This window comes from Spinacia oleracea, chromosome 2, assembly GCF_020520425.1.
Source record: "Spinacia oleracea cultivar Varoflay chromosome 2, BTI_SOV_V1, whole genome shotgun sequence".
In the NCBI taxonomy this organism is placed as follows: Eukaryota; Viridiplantae; Streptophyta; class Magnoliopsida; order Caryophyllales; family Amaranthaceae; genus Spinacia; species Spinacia oleracea.
The window spans coordinates 64,659,929-64,677,939 of NC_079488.1; the positions used below are offsets into that span (position 1 = coordinate 64,659,929).

Genomic DNA, 18,011 nt, shown 5'->3' on the forward strand with positions numbered 1-18,011 from the left:
ATTTCGAACTTACTACATGATTCATATGATTAGTTTTAAATTTCCAAGACTCAATCCAATCTATTTATGCACATTTGAGACTTGTTTGGCCATTATAGGTCATATTTAGGCTAATATGACATTTTCGCTCCCAACTTTGAACTAACAAACCTAAAAAATAATTTCAAACTTATTACATGATTCATATGATTATTTTTAACTTTTCAAAAATCAATCCGATCTATTATGCACATTTGAGACTTGTTTGGTCGTTATAGGTCATATTTAGGCTAAAATGAGACATTTTCGCTCCTAATCTTGAACTAAAGAACCTAAAGACTCATTTTAAACCCTTTACATGATTAATATGCTTAGTTTGAAGTTTCCAAGACTTATTCCAATCTATTTATGCACATTTAAGGTTTGTTTGGTCGTTATTGGCCATATTTAGGCTAAAATGAGCATTTTCTCTCCCAAATTTGAAATAAAGAACCTAAGGACTCATTTTAAACCTTTTAAATGATTAATATACTTAGCTTTAAGTTTCCAAGACTCGTTCCAATCTATTTATGCACATTTAAGGTTCATTGGGTCGTTATAGGTCTTATTTAGGCTGGATTGACATTTTCGCTCCCAACTTTGAACTAAAGAACCTAATGACTCATTTTAAACTTTTTACATGTTTAATATGCATAGTTTTAACTTTCTAAGACTCATTCCAATCTATTTACGCACATTTAAGGCTCATTGGGTCGTTATAGGTTTTATTTAGGCTAAAATGACATTTTCGCTCCCAAATTTGAGCTACATAACCTAAGAATTCATTTTATACCTTTTACATGATTAATATGCTTAGCTTTAAGTTTCCAAGACTATTAGGACATTGTTATTAGTTGCTTGAATGTTAAAGTGTGATATTTAATTTGAATTTAATCTAATGCTTAGTTGAAATTTCTGTTTTTGTAAAGGTCTACACTCCGAGGAATGCGCCTATACTAGTGAGGAAATTGATGTGGTTCGTGAGCAACCGGCTAAGTGTTTTACCCGCAAGTATTTACTATTGGCTTGAGCGCGCTTGATCGAGGTGGTTTAGTTGTTATAGAACAATCGTTTACATTAAAATGTATGCGTACATTGAAATTGGAACGTATATTTGAATGTAGTACGTGCACTTTGGTTTTGGGATATATATATATGTATACAAAACACCAGTTATTATTTTTTATATTTGTTCTACAGGTTACGATATTTTATTTATTGTTGTTGACAGGTTCCTATATTTGGTGCAAGACACCCTAGGTATAGATAAATAAAACTAAAATTTTCCCGCCAAAAGCACAGCTTTGTTGCAGGGGGCATATACTTGTTCGCTGCAACAAGTGTGTAAAATTAGGCAAAAATCAAGACTTGTTGCAGCGTACAAAATGATGTACGCTGCAACAGACTGGTTTGTTGCAGCGAACAAAATGATGTACGCTGCAACAGACTGGTTTGTTGCAGCGTACAAATAAAAGCCCGCTGCAACAAACCAGTCTGTTGCAGCGTACATCATTTTGTACGCTGCAACAAGTCTTAATTTTTGCCTAATTTTACACACTTGTTGCAGCGTACATGCAAATGTACGCTGCAAAAAAGTACTTTTCGCAGCGTACATTGTACGCTGCAACAAGTCAATACTTGTTGCAGGCCCCCCAGTTGCAGCATACGATGTACGCTGCAACAGGGGTCTAAAAGCCCGCTGCAACAAGGGTTTTTTCTACTAGTGAGTGAATATCTGTATCACCAAATCTTTGAAAACATTACCTGCAAGATCTTGTGTTTTTCTCTATCTCATTCGATACGTTTGTTTTCGAGTTTCCCGATGTATAATATAATAATACTTTAGATTCACCTGAGATGAATATATTTTCTTATACATGATATTGCAAAACTTATCCATACATATTGAACATATATACCTTCTTCTGGAGGTCATAAATGGTAGTTTTCGATCAATAATGATTAAACTTTCTTTGGTCATATATTTTCATGGCAATACAGGATAAATAACAATATAATTGTCCAACTTGGAGGTGTAATATATCTAATAATCTTATTTATGGTTCTTCTGGACCATAAAATAATATCAATTGGAAGGACACTACATACATTTATCTTAAATTTTAAGATGATTCATAGTTGTACAATAATTCTTTCATGAATAAATTAATATGCGTATTTCATAAATTTCAAGTACTCAAACTACATATTTCATAAATTTCAAGTACTCAAACTACTGGTTGAGACAACATTACAAAACACTCTTTTAGAGTTTTGATAATATCTTATCAATGTTGTATATTCATGTGCAAAACTTGAAAGGCTATATGTTTAAGAACATCATGTATAGTTCTTCAGGAACTCTTCTTATTTGCATGATTCATAACATGCTATTAAATCAACATTATATATATACTTCTTTCACAACTATTAAGCCAATGGAGTAAGAATCTCCACTTATAAATTTTTCATGAAGTTGCAAATCTATCTCACCATTCTTTGGATGCATATTCATATACGACATAATAATAGTTTTGAAATATGTAATATGAAATTATAACTGGATATAAAAATCATACTATGAAAAAACATAAAACCCTAAATGTATGATAAATGATGCATTTACCTATTAACTACACATGTATATGAATGCATGACTCAAATGCAAAACACTGTACAGCGTGGATATTCCAAATCCATAACTTGTTGGACTTCGGGTCCATGAGCTCATTTGATCATTATAATGATGTCTACATCGAAATAGACATAGATTTACGATCCCCTATTCAAAATCCATTATTTCTCGCATATGCATTATATTTCGGTTCCATCATCTACCGGTATCATCAAAATTCTTCAACATATATTTTGCATGCTATTCATCAATGATATCTGAATATTTATTCAATAGGTACCATTCATTTTTTCTCACGGGCCATCTATTATTTTTCAGATATCTATACCACTTCAAGGGTTTTTCATACACTATATAATTAATAGTGTTATCTTTATTTTCAAAAATATAATCAACTGCATTATCTTGCCATCATTTTCATATAATCACTATGTTGGAACCGTATATATAATCTACACTTCAGGTGTAGAGATTTAAATAAATGTTGGCAAGATATATATTTCTCAACACTTACTATACGTAACATCGAGCACTATGACTATCATACAACTTTATGTCTCTAGACATTGTAAAACTTAACATTATTAAGTCATAGATATTTATGTCCATACATACTTCGAGGACATAAAGTTGGCATGTACACTTACTCATATGGGGATCAATTTATTATCTTTCAATTTTGCCAACTTATTCTTGCTCGTCTCCCCCTAAGTTGGGAAAATATTTTCAATATGTTATGGGGCATAAAAAATTTCACCAACTAAATAATACACTTTTCAACGTGTATTTTGATTAATATTACATACTTTTGTTCTCTTCTGGAGATCAACATTGATTCTGGGGAGTAGATATAATATGCAGTTGTTTTCTTCATATTTTCTCTTTTCGTGCTGACGTATGATTGCCCCGATCAAGAGATTTATGATGCTTATTTATGATACTTAAATCAATCACAAAATACTTGTAAACTTATTGGTGATCTTCAAGTCAGCTACTATCATTCTGGTGAACTTCAGGTCACTTACTATTATGGTGAACTTCAAAATCACCTATCATTATACAATTTTTTTTTTCAAAATCATTAATATCTCTTGTATTTATTTTCTCAATCGATTCATTATAACTATTCGATTGAAATACAACTCAACCTCATCATTTTGTCATGCCTTTTAATATATATACAACATATGAGGGAGTGTCAGCACATAAAATTTTATTTGATAAGAATTTTCAAATTCTCATAACGGGTGTTCTTAAACCCGGATGGCCTGGATTATCACATCATGCGTATATAATGTCATATAAAATATTTCATTCGATAACTGCTGGTTATCTTCTCAAAGTGATCACTGTAGTTATAAAATACTATAATTTGAACATATTGTGATGTGATATAACGACACAAACTGGTGTCTCAATTTTAACGGCAAGACAATCTAAACAAAACTTATGGAAGATAGATGGTACTCTTCAGGAGTATCCATTACAATTTTGGTACATATCAAAAGTATCTTCTCCAGAATGTATGCTTGTACTCATGCTCATAAAGCGAGTAAAATATGAACACATATTTCATATTTGTACCAAATTCAAGATAATTGAATTATAATCTTGATCATATACTACTAATTTTATTATGTTGAAAGCTATCTCCCCCTAATCCTTGCATGTATTTCTGTATAAATTTAGTTCGGAGAGCGCGCTACAATGTCTACTAGACTTATTCTTTCAATATCTTCATACACCATGTTTATCTACAATTTATTCTCCGTTGATGGGTGTTAATAAAGCTCAACAAGATGCTTTGGTGTAATGGGCCAAACATTTGTTCATTTTTCCTCTGCAACCAACCAAAAATATAAAATTTGTATTTTCTCATCATTAACTTTCAATTGCTTTTCATCATTTACAATCTCACTTCTGGTGTGTATATATGTATTTTGAAATTACATTTGTACTCATTTATTCACCCATGATTATACTATATTTTACTTTCACATACTCGATCATGACTATTGAGATTATCTTCACTGTCTTTAGTCATACAATTTCTCATTCACTTCTGGGAATGTTTACCTAGTTGAATGTGAGAATAATATTTTTCTTCAGGATTTCGGTATTTTGTTCATCCACCAAAAGCCAATATATGAACTATCTTTCTCAAAATTATCGTGTCTGCAGGACCACACTAGTTTCATGAAAGAAATGTATGTTAGGTTATGATACATATGACAATTCATAAATCATGCGGAAAAACCATAAAGCCAGGAAAGCATATTATTTACACATAATCATTTAGCATAGTTTAGATGCATACTCTTTGTTGCGTGCCTTCCCTAGCTGCGCCCGAACCGAACAAGAACAAGTCTTTAGGACTCCAAGTGTCGTCCCTCCGTAGATAGTCCACAGCACGTCCGGATCCGCCTTAAGCTTGACCAACTAGGATCGCCCTTAAGGTACTTAGAATTTTCGGCACATATAGGCAATTGTATGACTGAATTTTTGCTCTCAAAAATCACTTTGAATACTTGAATTCTCGATATAAATTGTGAGCATTGATCACCTATTTATAGGGCATGGGTATCGGATATTAGAATCCTACTAGGAAACGATTTAGTGAATCTGAATTAATCTAAAATTCAATCACTTAATTTATCTAGTAGACTTAGGGAATCAATCTTATACGAATCCTAACCGATCAAGGTTTCGTACGCAAGCACAAACACTCACGCAGGCGCAGCAGCCCACGAGGGGCGCCGTGCGCGCGCGCGCGCGCTGAGCCTAGGCCCAGCAAGTGCTCGCAGCCCACGAGGGGCGCGCGCCTGCTGGCCTTGCTCTCGCGTTTGGGCTTTGCTTGCTTTGGTCGCGCGCGGGCTTTGCTAGGCGTTGGGCCTAGCTTCGTGCTAGGCCTTGCGTCTAGCAAGCTCGTCCGATGTTTATTCGTACGATACGCTTCCGATTAAATTCCCGGTTCCGGAATTCATTTCCGATACGAATAGTATTTAATATTTCCGATTCCGGAATCAATTTCCGTTTCGAACAAATATTTAATATTTCCGTTTCCGGAATTATTTTCCGATTCCAATAATATTTCCGATTCTGACAATATTTCCGTTTCCGGAATTATTTTCCGATTCCGATAATATTTCCGATTCTGACAATATTTCCGTTTCCGGCAATATTTCCGATTCCGGCAATATTTCTATTTCCGATAATATTTTCCGATACGTACCATGTTTCCGTTTCCGGCAACATCTACGACTTGGATAATATTTATATTTCCGATACGATCCATATTTTCGTTTCCCGGTAATATCATCATTTCCGGAGTATTCATTTCTTGCCTGTGACGATCACAGCTCCCACTGAAACCAAGATCCGTCGATTCCGAATATCCATAGATGGAGTATTTAATTCCATTAAATACTTGATCCGTTTACGTACTATTTGTGTGACCCTACGGGTTCAGTCAAGAGTAAGCTGTGGATTAATATAATTAATTCCACTTGAACTGAAGCGGCCTCTATCCAGGCATTCAGCTCACTTGATCTCACCGAATTAGCATCGGACGAGGCCTGCCAGACGAAGGCCTAGCACGAAGCCGGGCCATCGCCCAGCAAGCCAAGCGCAACAACCACACGCCAAGCATACGACCAGGCCCAGCGCAAAAGCCAGGCCCAGCCGAAGCTTGGGCACGCGCGCGGACAAGGCTGCGACAGTAGGCATTGCGCTGTGCGCTCGGCGTGGGCCGCAAGGCCTGCGTGCGGGTGTGCGGTGCTTGTGCGCCACTCGTGTGTGTTACTCGGAATCCTAAGGCTACCGCGATTCGTAATATGATTAAATCTAATCCTAATAGATAAAGTTTGTTTAATTAGAGTCCTAGTAGGATTATAATTAAATAGATTTGTATTCCAATAGGATTATAATTCCTTTCCATAAACTCTATAAATAAGTTCCTAGGTTCACATATTTACATCGAGTATTCAAGTATTCAAAGTGAGTTTTTGAGAGAAAAATTCAGTCACACATTTGCCTATAAAGTGCCGAAAATAATAGTACCTTAAGGGCGATTCTAGTTTGTCAATCTTAAGGCGGATCCGGACGTGCTGTGGACTATCTACGGAGGGACGACACTTGGAGTCCTAAAGACTTGTTCTTGTTCGGTTCGGGCGCAGCTAGGGAAGGCACGCAACAAAGAGTATGCATCTAAACTATGCTAAATGATTATGTGTAAATAATATGTTTTCCTGGCTTTATGGTTTTTCCGCATGATTTATGAATTGTCATATGTATCATAACCTAACAGTGGTATCACGAGCCTCTTATTATTTTCATAATCTAAATTGCATGAACATGGTTAAATATTACAAATTTGCAAGAATTAAAAGGGGTGATTAATTTTCGTAATTGTTAATTAATTGCAAATTGCGTTTATTTAATTATACGTACGCAGTTTTTCGGCAGTTTCTTCGTTACTCATCCAAATCGAGTGATTTTTGTGTCAATTCCGCATGTAAAAGGCATTCTAAAATTTTGACAAAAGTAGTATTTTTCTGCCGAACGCAGAATTCTCAAATTCGAAGCCTAACTATGACTTTTCGGAGGTTTTAGTTTTTAGAATGCAAAATTTCGTAAATTTAAGATGTTAAATTAAATATTTGCGATTCTTGTTGATAAATCTTGAATTTTTGATTGACCTACTGTATATGTTTAACAAGTTTGAATGCCTAGCCTTGTTAATTATGCAATCTAATTTGTAATTATGATTAATTTGTTGAAAATTAGAATAATTTAGAATTAATTTGATTTTCATAATTAATTATAATTTAATTAGATACCTATGATTAAAAACCACCATAAAAATTGTAAATTTATGTTAAATTTTAAATTTTTATGACCTAGACTTGAATCCATGTTAATCGGAAATTAATATTATTTATTAATTTGTCATTAATTTTAAATATAAATTTTTTAAATTTTATGCGATTCGCTCATATAACTTGCACGCACAAAGCAATGGACGCTACGTGTTACCCTTAAGGGGTGTTGTATAGTGCGGGCATGTGACGACGAGCAAGGGAGCTCGTCGCCCATGCGGCACGAATGCAATGAGCAATGCCATGGTGCACGAGCACAAGGCAGCAGCCCTGCCTTGTGTCGTGGGCTGTGAGCAATGGACGAATGGGCGAGGGCGAAAGCAAGGCACAGCAGTCGCGTGTGGGCAGCAAGCGAGCTGCGCCACAGCGCGCACTGCCTCGCGCAAGTGTGCGAAGCCTCGCGCGCAGCGAGCGCAAGCTCGCGTGCCACGAGTGCTACGCCCAGCGTCGATGCCTCGCGCAGCGAGCGATGGCTCGCAGGATCGAGCGCTGGCAAGCGCGCGCAGCGAGCGCTGGCTCGCATAAAGCGAGCGCTGGCGAGCGCGCGCAGCGAGCGCTGGCTCGCATGAAGCGAGCGCTGGCGAGCGAACGCAGCGAGCGATGGCTCGCGTGTATCGAGCGCTGGCGCGCGCGCAGCGAGCACCATGCGTGAAGCCTTGCGATGGTAAGCAGCAGCGATGCAAGGCAGCGCATGGGCTGCGCGCACATGGCCAGCGATGGCTGTGTGCGTGTGGCCCATGGGCGTGCGATGCGTGAGGTTGTTGCGTTGCGATTAGATCGTTTTGAAATTTTAATTTGAAATTTTTAGTTTACGTAATTTTAATTAATTTTAAAATTAATAATTTAAATTATTTTCTTGGATTTTAATTTTGAATATTGTAATTATAATAAATTTTATTTATTCTAATTATTTTACTAAAATTAAAATAATGAATTAATTTAAATACGACTGAAATTAAATTAAACTTTTGGATTCAATTATAAATTTATATGAGCTTTAAATTTTAATTAAATTTGTATGTTTCCGGTTAGACTAGAAATACATTTTTATGTTTAAAATTAGTAAAGCATATGAATTTATTGGTTTAAGTGGGAGCCCTTTTAGTCATAAACTCTTGATTAGGTCTACAAATCCTTAAGGTTAAAACAACTTGATTAGAATTAATAAGGACTGAATAATTGATAGATTATTGGTGCCCTTGATTAATTGCTGCAAATATTTACGTGATGCATAATGTGTTTTACTAACCAGCTATGTGGGCCATTCATGATAATGAATGGGTGAATGGTATATATTGTATATGTACTGTTTTGCAGGTTATGAAGTGACTAGTATGGCCCAAATAGAATAGAAAATATGGTCTGCGTACCATTAATTTGAATGTAATTGGTCTAAAAGTACCAAAGTTGTTTTTCAATTCAAATATGGTCTGCGTACCATCAAATAGTTGTAATTAGTTTTAATTATAGCTTATTCTATTTGAAGAAAATGGTGCCTCCCACGGAGATTTTCAAGACGGACTTTGAAGTTAAAACTTCAAGATGAAGTCGGGCCATACTAGATCACATTTATCTTATGCATGTTTTAAGTTATTTATTGCCTTTAAATATGTCTTAAAATGCATGAGATCAAAAGCTTGATTATGTTGCATGATTAAGGATTTTAGTTCACTTAAAATCTAACCAACATAGTAAGAGCCTTAAGTTCCAAACTTAAAAATTGAGTTAAAAGGTGCCATGCCAAAATATACACTTGCTTGGATATCCTTTACATCAATCTAGTAATAGTTTTCGCTCAGCGAGGTGTTACTTATTGGTCCTAAAGGGGCAAGGTACACAAATAATTGTGAGTACATGTTAGTTTTGGTGAAACTCAACGATATAAGTAAGGAGTCCTTTTATGTCGTGGCAAAATCGATAGGTTTACCTAATAAGTTCTTAGACGTACCTATCAACCAAGAATAGTTTCTAGTCTATTAGCAAAAGGCTTTTGCTTACCTAAGATGTTTTAGGATTAAGTCGACAAACTGTGCTTAGTTCTTCAATGATTTTAGGATCTTGGAATCATTTTATTCACACCTGCCGGAACAATAAACTCGAATAAAATGCTAATGACTTGTTTAAATTGCATGATTGCTTTAATTTTCAAGTTATTATTCATGATAAATGTTTAGACTTTGCATGCTTCAATGTATGTTTTAATTATTGTTTATAATTAAATATCTTGCACTGCAATAAATCCTTTTAGAAAGGTAACAGTAAATTTCCTTGATTGGTAGTGAATTCAAGAACGATTCACGGAAATGAGAGAAAATGAGCAATTTAAAATGTACGTTTCTTTTCGCGACTTTTATGGTTGTTTTCGAATATCAAAATCGAATGGAAAACCAATTGGTGCTTGTGAATTCAAAATACAATGTAGTTTTGAGATCATAAAGCATTGAGTTTAAACGCTCAGCTTTACCAATGGTTAACAACCTAAAATCTTTTTTCCATTTAATTCTCGAATGAGTCTAGTCCCTAGACATTCGAATAGATCGATGCTTAGAGAACTTTAGAATCTTCTGGTAAGATCATCTAGTTGAAACAGAATATTCAACATAAATTAAATGGAAAGAACCTTGTTGGGGTGACATTGGACATGTCTAACAAAGTATAAAAGTCAACACTAAAGAATTCAATTCTTAAGACTGTAAGAAAGGGTATAAGAAATAGGAAAACGAGGAACAAATGAAAGGAATTTACGATTCCCACTAGTAGAAAAAACCCTTATTGCAGCGGGCTTTTAGACCCCTGTTGCAGCGTACATCGTATGCTGCAACTGGGGGGCCTGCAACAAGTCTGAACTTGTTGCAGCGTACAATGTTCGCTGCAAAAAGTGATTTGTTGCAGCGGGCTTTTAGATGTACGCTGCAACAAGTGCCAAAAAATTGGCAAAATTTTGGACTTGTTGCAGCGTACATATATATGTACGCTGCAAAAGACTCAACTTTTTGCAGCGTACATTTATTTGTACGCTGCAACAAGTCTGAATTACTCAATTTTTTGCAGCGTACATTTATTTGTACGCTGCAACAAGTCTGAATTTTTGCGAAATTTTTTTCCCTTGTTGCAGCGTACAACATATATGTACGCTGCAAAAAAGCACTTTTGGCGGGAAAATTCTAATTTTGTTTAGGGATACCTAGAGTGCCTTGCACCAAATATAGAAACCTGTCAAAATAATAATAGAATAACGCAACCTATATAACAAATATAAAAACAACAACTGGAGTTTTGTATACTATATATCCCAAAACCAAAGTGCACATATTACATTTAAATATATGTTCCAATTTCAACATAAACATACATTTTAATATAAAATTTATTCTATAACAACTAAACCAACTCGATCAAGCGCGCTAAAGCCAATAATAAATACTTGTTGGTAAAAAACTTAGCCCATTGCTCACGAACCACATCAAATTCCTCGCATAAGGCGCAATCCTCGGAGTGTAGACCTTTACAAAAACAGAAATTTAAATTAAACATTAGATTAAATACAAATTAAATATCACATTTTAACATTCAAGAAACTAATGACAATGTCCTAATAGTCTAAAATGAGTCCTTAGGTTCTTTAGTTCAAAGTTGGGAGCGAAAATGTCATTTTAGCTTAAATATGACCTATAACGACCCAATGAGCCTATAGGTGCATAAATAGATTGGAACGAGTCTTAGATCGTTAAAATTATGCATATTAAACATGTAATAAGTTTTAAATGAGTCCTTAGGTTCTTTATTTTAAAGTTGGGAGCGAAAATGCCTTATTTTAGCCTAGATATGACCTATAACGATCAAACAAGCATTAAATGGGTATAAGTAGATTAGAATAAGTCCTAGAAACTCAAAACTAAGCTTATTAATCATATAATAATTTAAAAATGAGTCCTTAGGTTCTTAAGTTCAAAGTTGGGAGCGAAAATGTCATTTTAGCCTAAATATGACCTAAAACGACACAATGAGCCTTAAATATGCATAAATGGATTGGAACGAGTCTTATAAAGTTAAAATTATGCATATTAAACATGTATTAAGTTTAAAATGCGTGCTTAGGTTCTTTATTTTAAAGTTAGGAGCGAAAATGCCTCATTTTAGCCTAAATATGACCTATAACTATCAAACAAGCATTAAATGTGCATAAACAGATTAGAATAAGTCTTAGAAACTTAAACTAAGCATATTTATCATATAATAACTTTAAAATGAGTCATTAGGTTCTTAAGTTCAAAGTTGGGAGCGAAAATGTCATTTTAGCCTAAATATGACCTATAACGACACAATGAGCCTTAAATGTGCATAAATGGATTGGAATAAGTCCTAGAAAGTTAAAACTAGAATATAAAACATTTAGTAGGTTTAAAATGAGTCCTTAGGTTCTTTAGTTCATAGTTGGGAGCGAAAATGTCATTTTAGCCTAAATATGACCTACAACGACCTAATGAGCCTTAAAGGTGCATAAATAGATTGGAACGAGTCTTATAAAGTTAAAATTATGCATATTAAACATGTATTAAGTTTAAAATGAGTGCTTAGGTTCTTTATTTTAAAGTTAGGAGCGAAAATGCCTCATTTTAGCCTAAATATGACCTATAACTATCAAACAAGCATTAAATGGGTATAAGTAGATTAGAATAAGTCTTAGAAACTTAAAACTAAGCATATTTATCATATAATAAGTTTAAAATGAGTCATTAGGTTCTTAAGTTCAAAGTTGGGAGCGAAAATGTCATTTTAGCCTAAATATGACCTATAACGACACAATGAGCCTTAAATGTGCATAAATGGATTGGAATGAGTCCTAGAAAGTTAAAAATAAGCATATAAAACATTTAGTAAGTTTAAAATGAGTCCTTAGGTTCTTTGGTTCATAGTTGGGAGCGAAAATGTCATTTTAGCCTAAATATGACCTATAACGACACAATGAGCCTTAAATGTGCATAAATGGATTGGAATGAGTCCTAGAAAGTTAAAAATAAGCATATAAAACATTTAGTAAGTTTAAAATGAGTCCTTAGGTTCTTTGGTTCATAGTTGGGAGCGAAAATGTCATTTTAGCCTAAATATGTCCTATAACGACCAAACAAGCCTTAAATGTGTATAAGTAGTTAGATTAAGTCTTAGAAACTTAAAACTAAGCATATTAATCATGTAATAAGTTTAAAATAAGTCCTTAGGTTCTTTATTTTAAAGTTGGGATCGAAAATGCCTTATTTTATCCTAAATATGACCTATAACGATAAAACAAGCATTAAATGTGCATAAATAGATTAGAATAAGTCTTAGAAACTTAAAACTAAGCATATTTATCATATAATAAGTTTAAAATGAGTCATTAGGTTCTTAAGTTCAAAGTTGGGAGCGAAAATGTCATTTTAGCCTAAATATGACCTATAACGACACAATGAGCCTTAAATGTGCATAAATGGATTGGAATGAGTCCTAGAAAGTTAAAAATAATCATATGAATCATGTAGTAAGTTTGAAATTAGTTTTTAAGTTCGTTAGATCAAAGTTGGGAGCGAAAATGTCATTTTAGCCTAAATATGACCTATAACGGCCAAAGAAGTCATGAATGTGCATAAATAGATTGGATTAAGTCTTGTAAAGTTAAAACTAATCATATAAAACATTTAATATGTTTAAAATGAGTCCTAAGGTTCTTTATTTCATATTTGGGAGCAAAAAATCCTCATTTTAGCCTAATATGACCTATAACGACCAAACAAGCCTTAAATTTGCATAAGTAGATTGGAATGAGTGTTAGAAAGTTAAAACTATTCATATTAAACATGTAATAAGTATAAAATGAGTCCTTAGGTTCTTTAGTTCAAAGTTGGGAGGGAAAATGCTTCAAGTACAAATTCCCTTTCGCTATTCTCCTCCAGAAACTGAAATAGTCTTCCTTATAGTTCCAAAGAGTGAGCTAAGACCATTCATTCATTCTCCCCCCAAGATCAAAATAGTACCTTCTAACTAAATAGTAATGCCTAACTAAATAGTACCTTCCACTTTGAACTACTTGACGGATGCTTCCCTACATTTTGTAACCCTTTCCCCCAGCTTGTCCCCAGAAGCTCAGTCTAACAAGTAAAAAAACTGAGCCCTCAACCCCCAAGAACCTTCCTATGCTAATTTCTTATTCCATAATACTTAAGTATTAAGTTACTAACACAAATATCCTGAGTAAACCTAATCTATTCAGACAAATGTAGGGCAGATCTAATTTCTTACGGAGTACTCTTTAGTATCTACTATCTAATACAAACCTGCCAGCAGTCCAGCATAGTCATTAAGACAAAGACAACCCATAAATTAAAAGCTCTACCATACTTCAGGCTCCTGTTGGATTTATTGATTTCACACAACTAATTATCAAGGAAAAGCAAAAAATTCTAACAATGAGGGAAAATGTATACCGTCACTGCTTGCAACACCCTGCAAAAAAAGGAGGAATATTTGAAGGTTAGTTTTCGAAAGCATTACCTACCAAAGCCAATCAAAAAAGATAAGCGAGAAAATTATACTTTTTGCCATCTTTCAATATCTGATATAAAGGATTTACTTCTTTGTGCAGTTTTCTTTGCCACCTGAAGAATTGCCATGAAATAACATCAATAACCTTTGAATGAAATGTAACCCATATTTTCTTGAAACACCAGAAACATGTACGTTTCAATACTCTATTCTAAAACATAGATTATAGGATTTGCAAAAAAAGACAAAACTTAGAGAAATTGGTTCACATAGGATGAAATCCAACAAATAGTTTCATGTGTGCACAATTGGTCTATAGAGAGTAGATAAATAACAACCACATTCTGCAAGCTGCAACCTATGAATATAATGGCCTAAATTTGAATTTGTTCCATAATAGAGTGCAATATCAGAGAGGTTCTCCACTCTAGCACAAGCAAGTATTAATATACTATCAAAAGACTAAAACAAATCTTAGATAATATATTACAGTATAAATTAATAGAAGTTACAAGAAATAATACACATAATGATACCTCCTCAACTTTTATCTTTCCTACAGAAACTTTTTCTTTGGTCTCTGAGATTCCTTTCCTTACGAGGAAGCTTGTTGAAGCAGCAGCTGAAAGAAACCTCTCCTGCACAGCATGCTTAGTAGAGGGTTGCTGGAAAAGTGACCATTTACTTTTAAACACAGACCCAACTCTTTCAGCTGCATCAACCACGTTCTCTTTTGCATCCTTGGCAAAAGTCCCAGCTTGATTCCCCGCTTCCTTAAGTTTAACCCCTTAATTTGAAAATAGATTGTAATTACAATCAAACACTTAGTCACTTGCCAGTTACCACACTTAAAATTCAAAAAGAATTCATATGTTAAATAGAACAAAATAAACCTGAAGCGGAAAAAAACCCACTAGCTTTGTCCTGCCATTGAGGAGATATCATAGAAGGCATTAAGTTTCAACCCAAAAGTTACACGTACAAGGTACACCTACCCACGCGTAATAATCGATGTACCTATCATAAAACATAAAGTATGAAATATTAACATGTTAAGAGAATCCCTAATCAATAGTTGATTAAGTTTTAAGTACCTCCTTTCTCCTCCAATCCCAAAAAAGTTCTAAATAATAGCTCATCAAATCACTTCTGCAGACCCAAAAAGTCTAAGAAATTGAGGTCAATTTTTGCAACATATGTGTATAATTCAATCTATATTTCCATATTACCCTTATTTTCCTAATCCATTTTCCACTCAATTAATTCTCTCCCTACTCATTCAATCACAGTCAAAAGTTAGTTGTTAAAAATCGGTTCTTTTTCCGGAACATCAACATCAAATGATCAAACCACCCCCCGTCTCGCCACCAGCCAATTGATTTACACCAATTAAAGCAATCAGTACTTCTCAAACGATAGACAATTTCCAATCACCACACTATAATTGGTTTCTTAGAGCTAAAAGCATTAGAAATCAATTGCTTTTTAATTAATAATAACAACAATAGATCAAACACAAAAATTTTACCCATTAACATCGTTTAACCTAGAACATGTGATTCAACAGGTACAGAAAAATCCCAAAAATAACATTGAATTGCAATACTAGAAAGATAATTGTATGGTACCTTGCCAGATCTCTGATCAGGAACACGGAAACTAAAAATAGCCTTCAAGCCAGGGGCAGGTTCATCAACGTAATGGTGGTGAAAAGCTAGGAGCGGAAGACGGAAACAGCAAAGAAGTTGGAATCAGATTACAATAGATTCCAATTATGTAAAACAAGATGTTCATAGAAAGCAATGCTATCTGTCACCAAATTTTACACAATTACCAATTATAAAAACCTATAAACCAATGAAACCGTAATGTATCATAGAATCAATTCGTAGTAATACAAATAAACAAACTCACATTGGAGTTGGTATCAACTTTCACATCGGTGGTAATATTCTTGTTTGTCAACTTAGTGCTGACATTAGCCAAAAACAACTCGCCCTTCTTTGTCCCAGTAGAAGTGATAGCCTGCAAGAAAACAAGTTTACATTAACTTTAGAAAATTAATCATGCCATACATGTCTGATTGACTTATTCTCTACATATAAATTAAGAAGTCAACAACAACCTTTAATGCAAACATACATCTTAACTTAATTTCTTTAATCGTGACTCACAACCCTAAATCTTCAGGACACAATGCAGTTCCTAATCAAATTACATTGTTATCTCGACTAAACCCACGGAATACATGAAGCACACAGATTCTAATTCGTAACGCTGATGCTGGCAAATGAAAGAGGAGTTGTCCAGTTCACAAGACATTCCACAAACCCCATAAATGAGAATCACAACCCAGGAACACAAAACCTTCCCTTTTATAACAAGCGCATGACAGCAAAACGAGTTTAATCTCCATAGCAACATACAAAGAAGTCAACAACTCACACAAACTATACTCAAACACAATCACCTTCTTATAATCTTGTAGAGCCCTCATTTGACCACTCAAAACTTCTCCATCATTTCACAAGCGTAAACAACAAAAACATCCAAAATTCCAATACTATTCTTAAACTAAACCCTAAATATCCAACATTTCGCACAAATCAAGATTTTGTATGAAGTAATGAATGATTAAAAACCCATAAACATCATTTGAACAAACCCTAAGAAACCCATAAATCATCGAACTCAAAACTATGTGATTTTGTCAATCATAAACCTAAAATTGAACCCTAATCTGAAAACGAAAATCAAAAACTAAAATTGAACCCTAATCTGAAAACGAAAATAAAAAACGAAAATAGAAATTGAACACACCATACCGAAACCACCGGAACCACGACGCCGAGCAACCATCGGAACCACGACGCGACGGGGAGATGCTGAACCCCCAGAACCAAGACAGCGACGCAGGGCTGAACCACGGAACCACGGAACCAAGACAGCGACGCAGGGCTGAACCACGACGCGACGGGGAGATGAGCAACCAACGGAACCAAGACAGCGACGCAGGGCTGAGCAACTCTTGGGTTCGACGGCGACACAGGGCTGAGTTCGACAGCGACCTTGGATATTTGTTTAAGGGAAAAGGCTTGGAGCTATGGCAGAGAAGGAACAACGTACGTACGTTTCTCGTTTGAGCGCGGTTTGTACGTTGCAACTAGGAAAGTAAAATTTTTAATTTGAAACGCGGACTTGTTGCAGCGGGCATTAACATGTACGCTGCAATAACTTCGGGTTGTTGCTGCGGGCTTTTATTTTGTACGCTGCAACAAACGCATTTGTTGCGAACAACTAAAATGTACGCTGCGATAACCCTTTAAAGGGTTTGACCCGCGTTGACCGACTGGTTGTTGAAGCGTATTTATACTTGTACGCTGCAACAAGGGGGCTGCAACAGGGGTTTTAATTAACAATTACGAAAATTAATCACCCCTTTTAATTCTTGCAAATTTGTAATATTTAACCATGTTCATGCAATTTAGACTATGAAAATAATAAGAGGCTCGTGATACCACTTTTAGGTTATGATACATATGACAATTCATAAATCATGCGGAAACAACCATTAAGCCAGGAATACATATTATTTACACATAATCATTTAGCATAGTTTAGATGCATACTCTTTGTTGTGTGCCTTCCCTAGCTGCGCCCGAACCGAACAAGAACAAGTCTTTAGGACTCCAAGTGTCGTCCCTCCGTAGATAGTTCACAGCACGTCCGGATCCGCCTTAAGCTTGACCAACTAGGATCGCCCTTAAGGTACTTAGAATTTTCGGCACATATAGGCAATTGTATGACTGAATTTTTGCTCTCAAAAATCACTTTGAATACTTGAATTCTCGATATAAATTGTGAGCATTGATCACCTATTTATAGGGCATGGGTATCGGATATTAGAATCCTACTAGGAAACGATTTAGTGAATATGAATTAATCTAAAATTCAATCACTTA

General features: G+C 34.9%; 1 protein-coding gene across 4 annotated transcripts; it reads right to left on the bottom strand.

Moving 5' to 3' along the window:
- Positions 1-10,758: 10,758 nt before the first annotated feature.
- Positions 10,759-16,098, bottom strand: LOC130467903 (uncharacterized Rho GTPase-activating protein At5g61530-like). Of its 4 annotated transcripts, none has more exons than XM_056836913.1 (7): positions 15,964-16,098; positions 15,678-15,763; positions 14,964-15,066; positions 14,586-14,836; positions 14,100-14,162; positions 13,992-14,010; positions 10,759-11,033 (listed from the first exon to the last, which is right to left on the bottom strand). In XM_056836913.1, the coding sequence occupies exons 3-7, from the start codon at positions 15,001-15,003 to the stop codon at positions 10,912-10,914; spliced, it is 495 nt and encodes a 164-aa protein (XP_056692891.1). In that variant the 5' UTR covers positions 15,004-15,066; positions 15,678-15,763; positions 15,964-16,098; the 3' UTR covers positions 10,759-10,911. The 4 variants fall into 4 exon arrangements, with proteins under 4 accessions (XP_056692891.1, XP_056692889.1, XP_056692892.1 ...); XM_056836911.1 differs by having other exon boundaries at positions 14,943-15,066; positions 15,964-16,096; XM_056836914.1 differs by lacking the exons at positions 15,678-15,763; positions 15,964-16,098 and adding an exon at positions 15,144-15,446.
- Between the last annotated feature and the right edge of the window lie 1,913 nt (positions 16,099-18,011).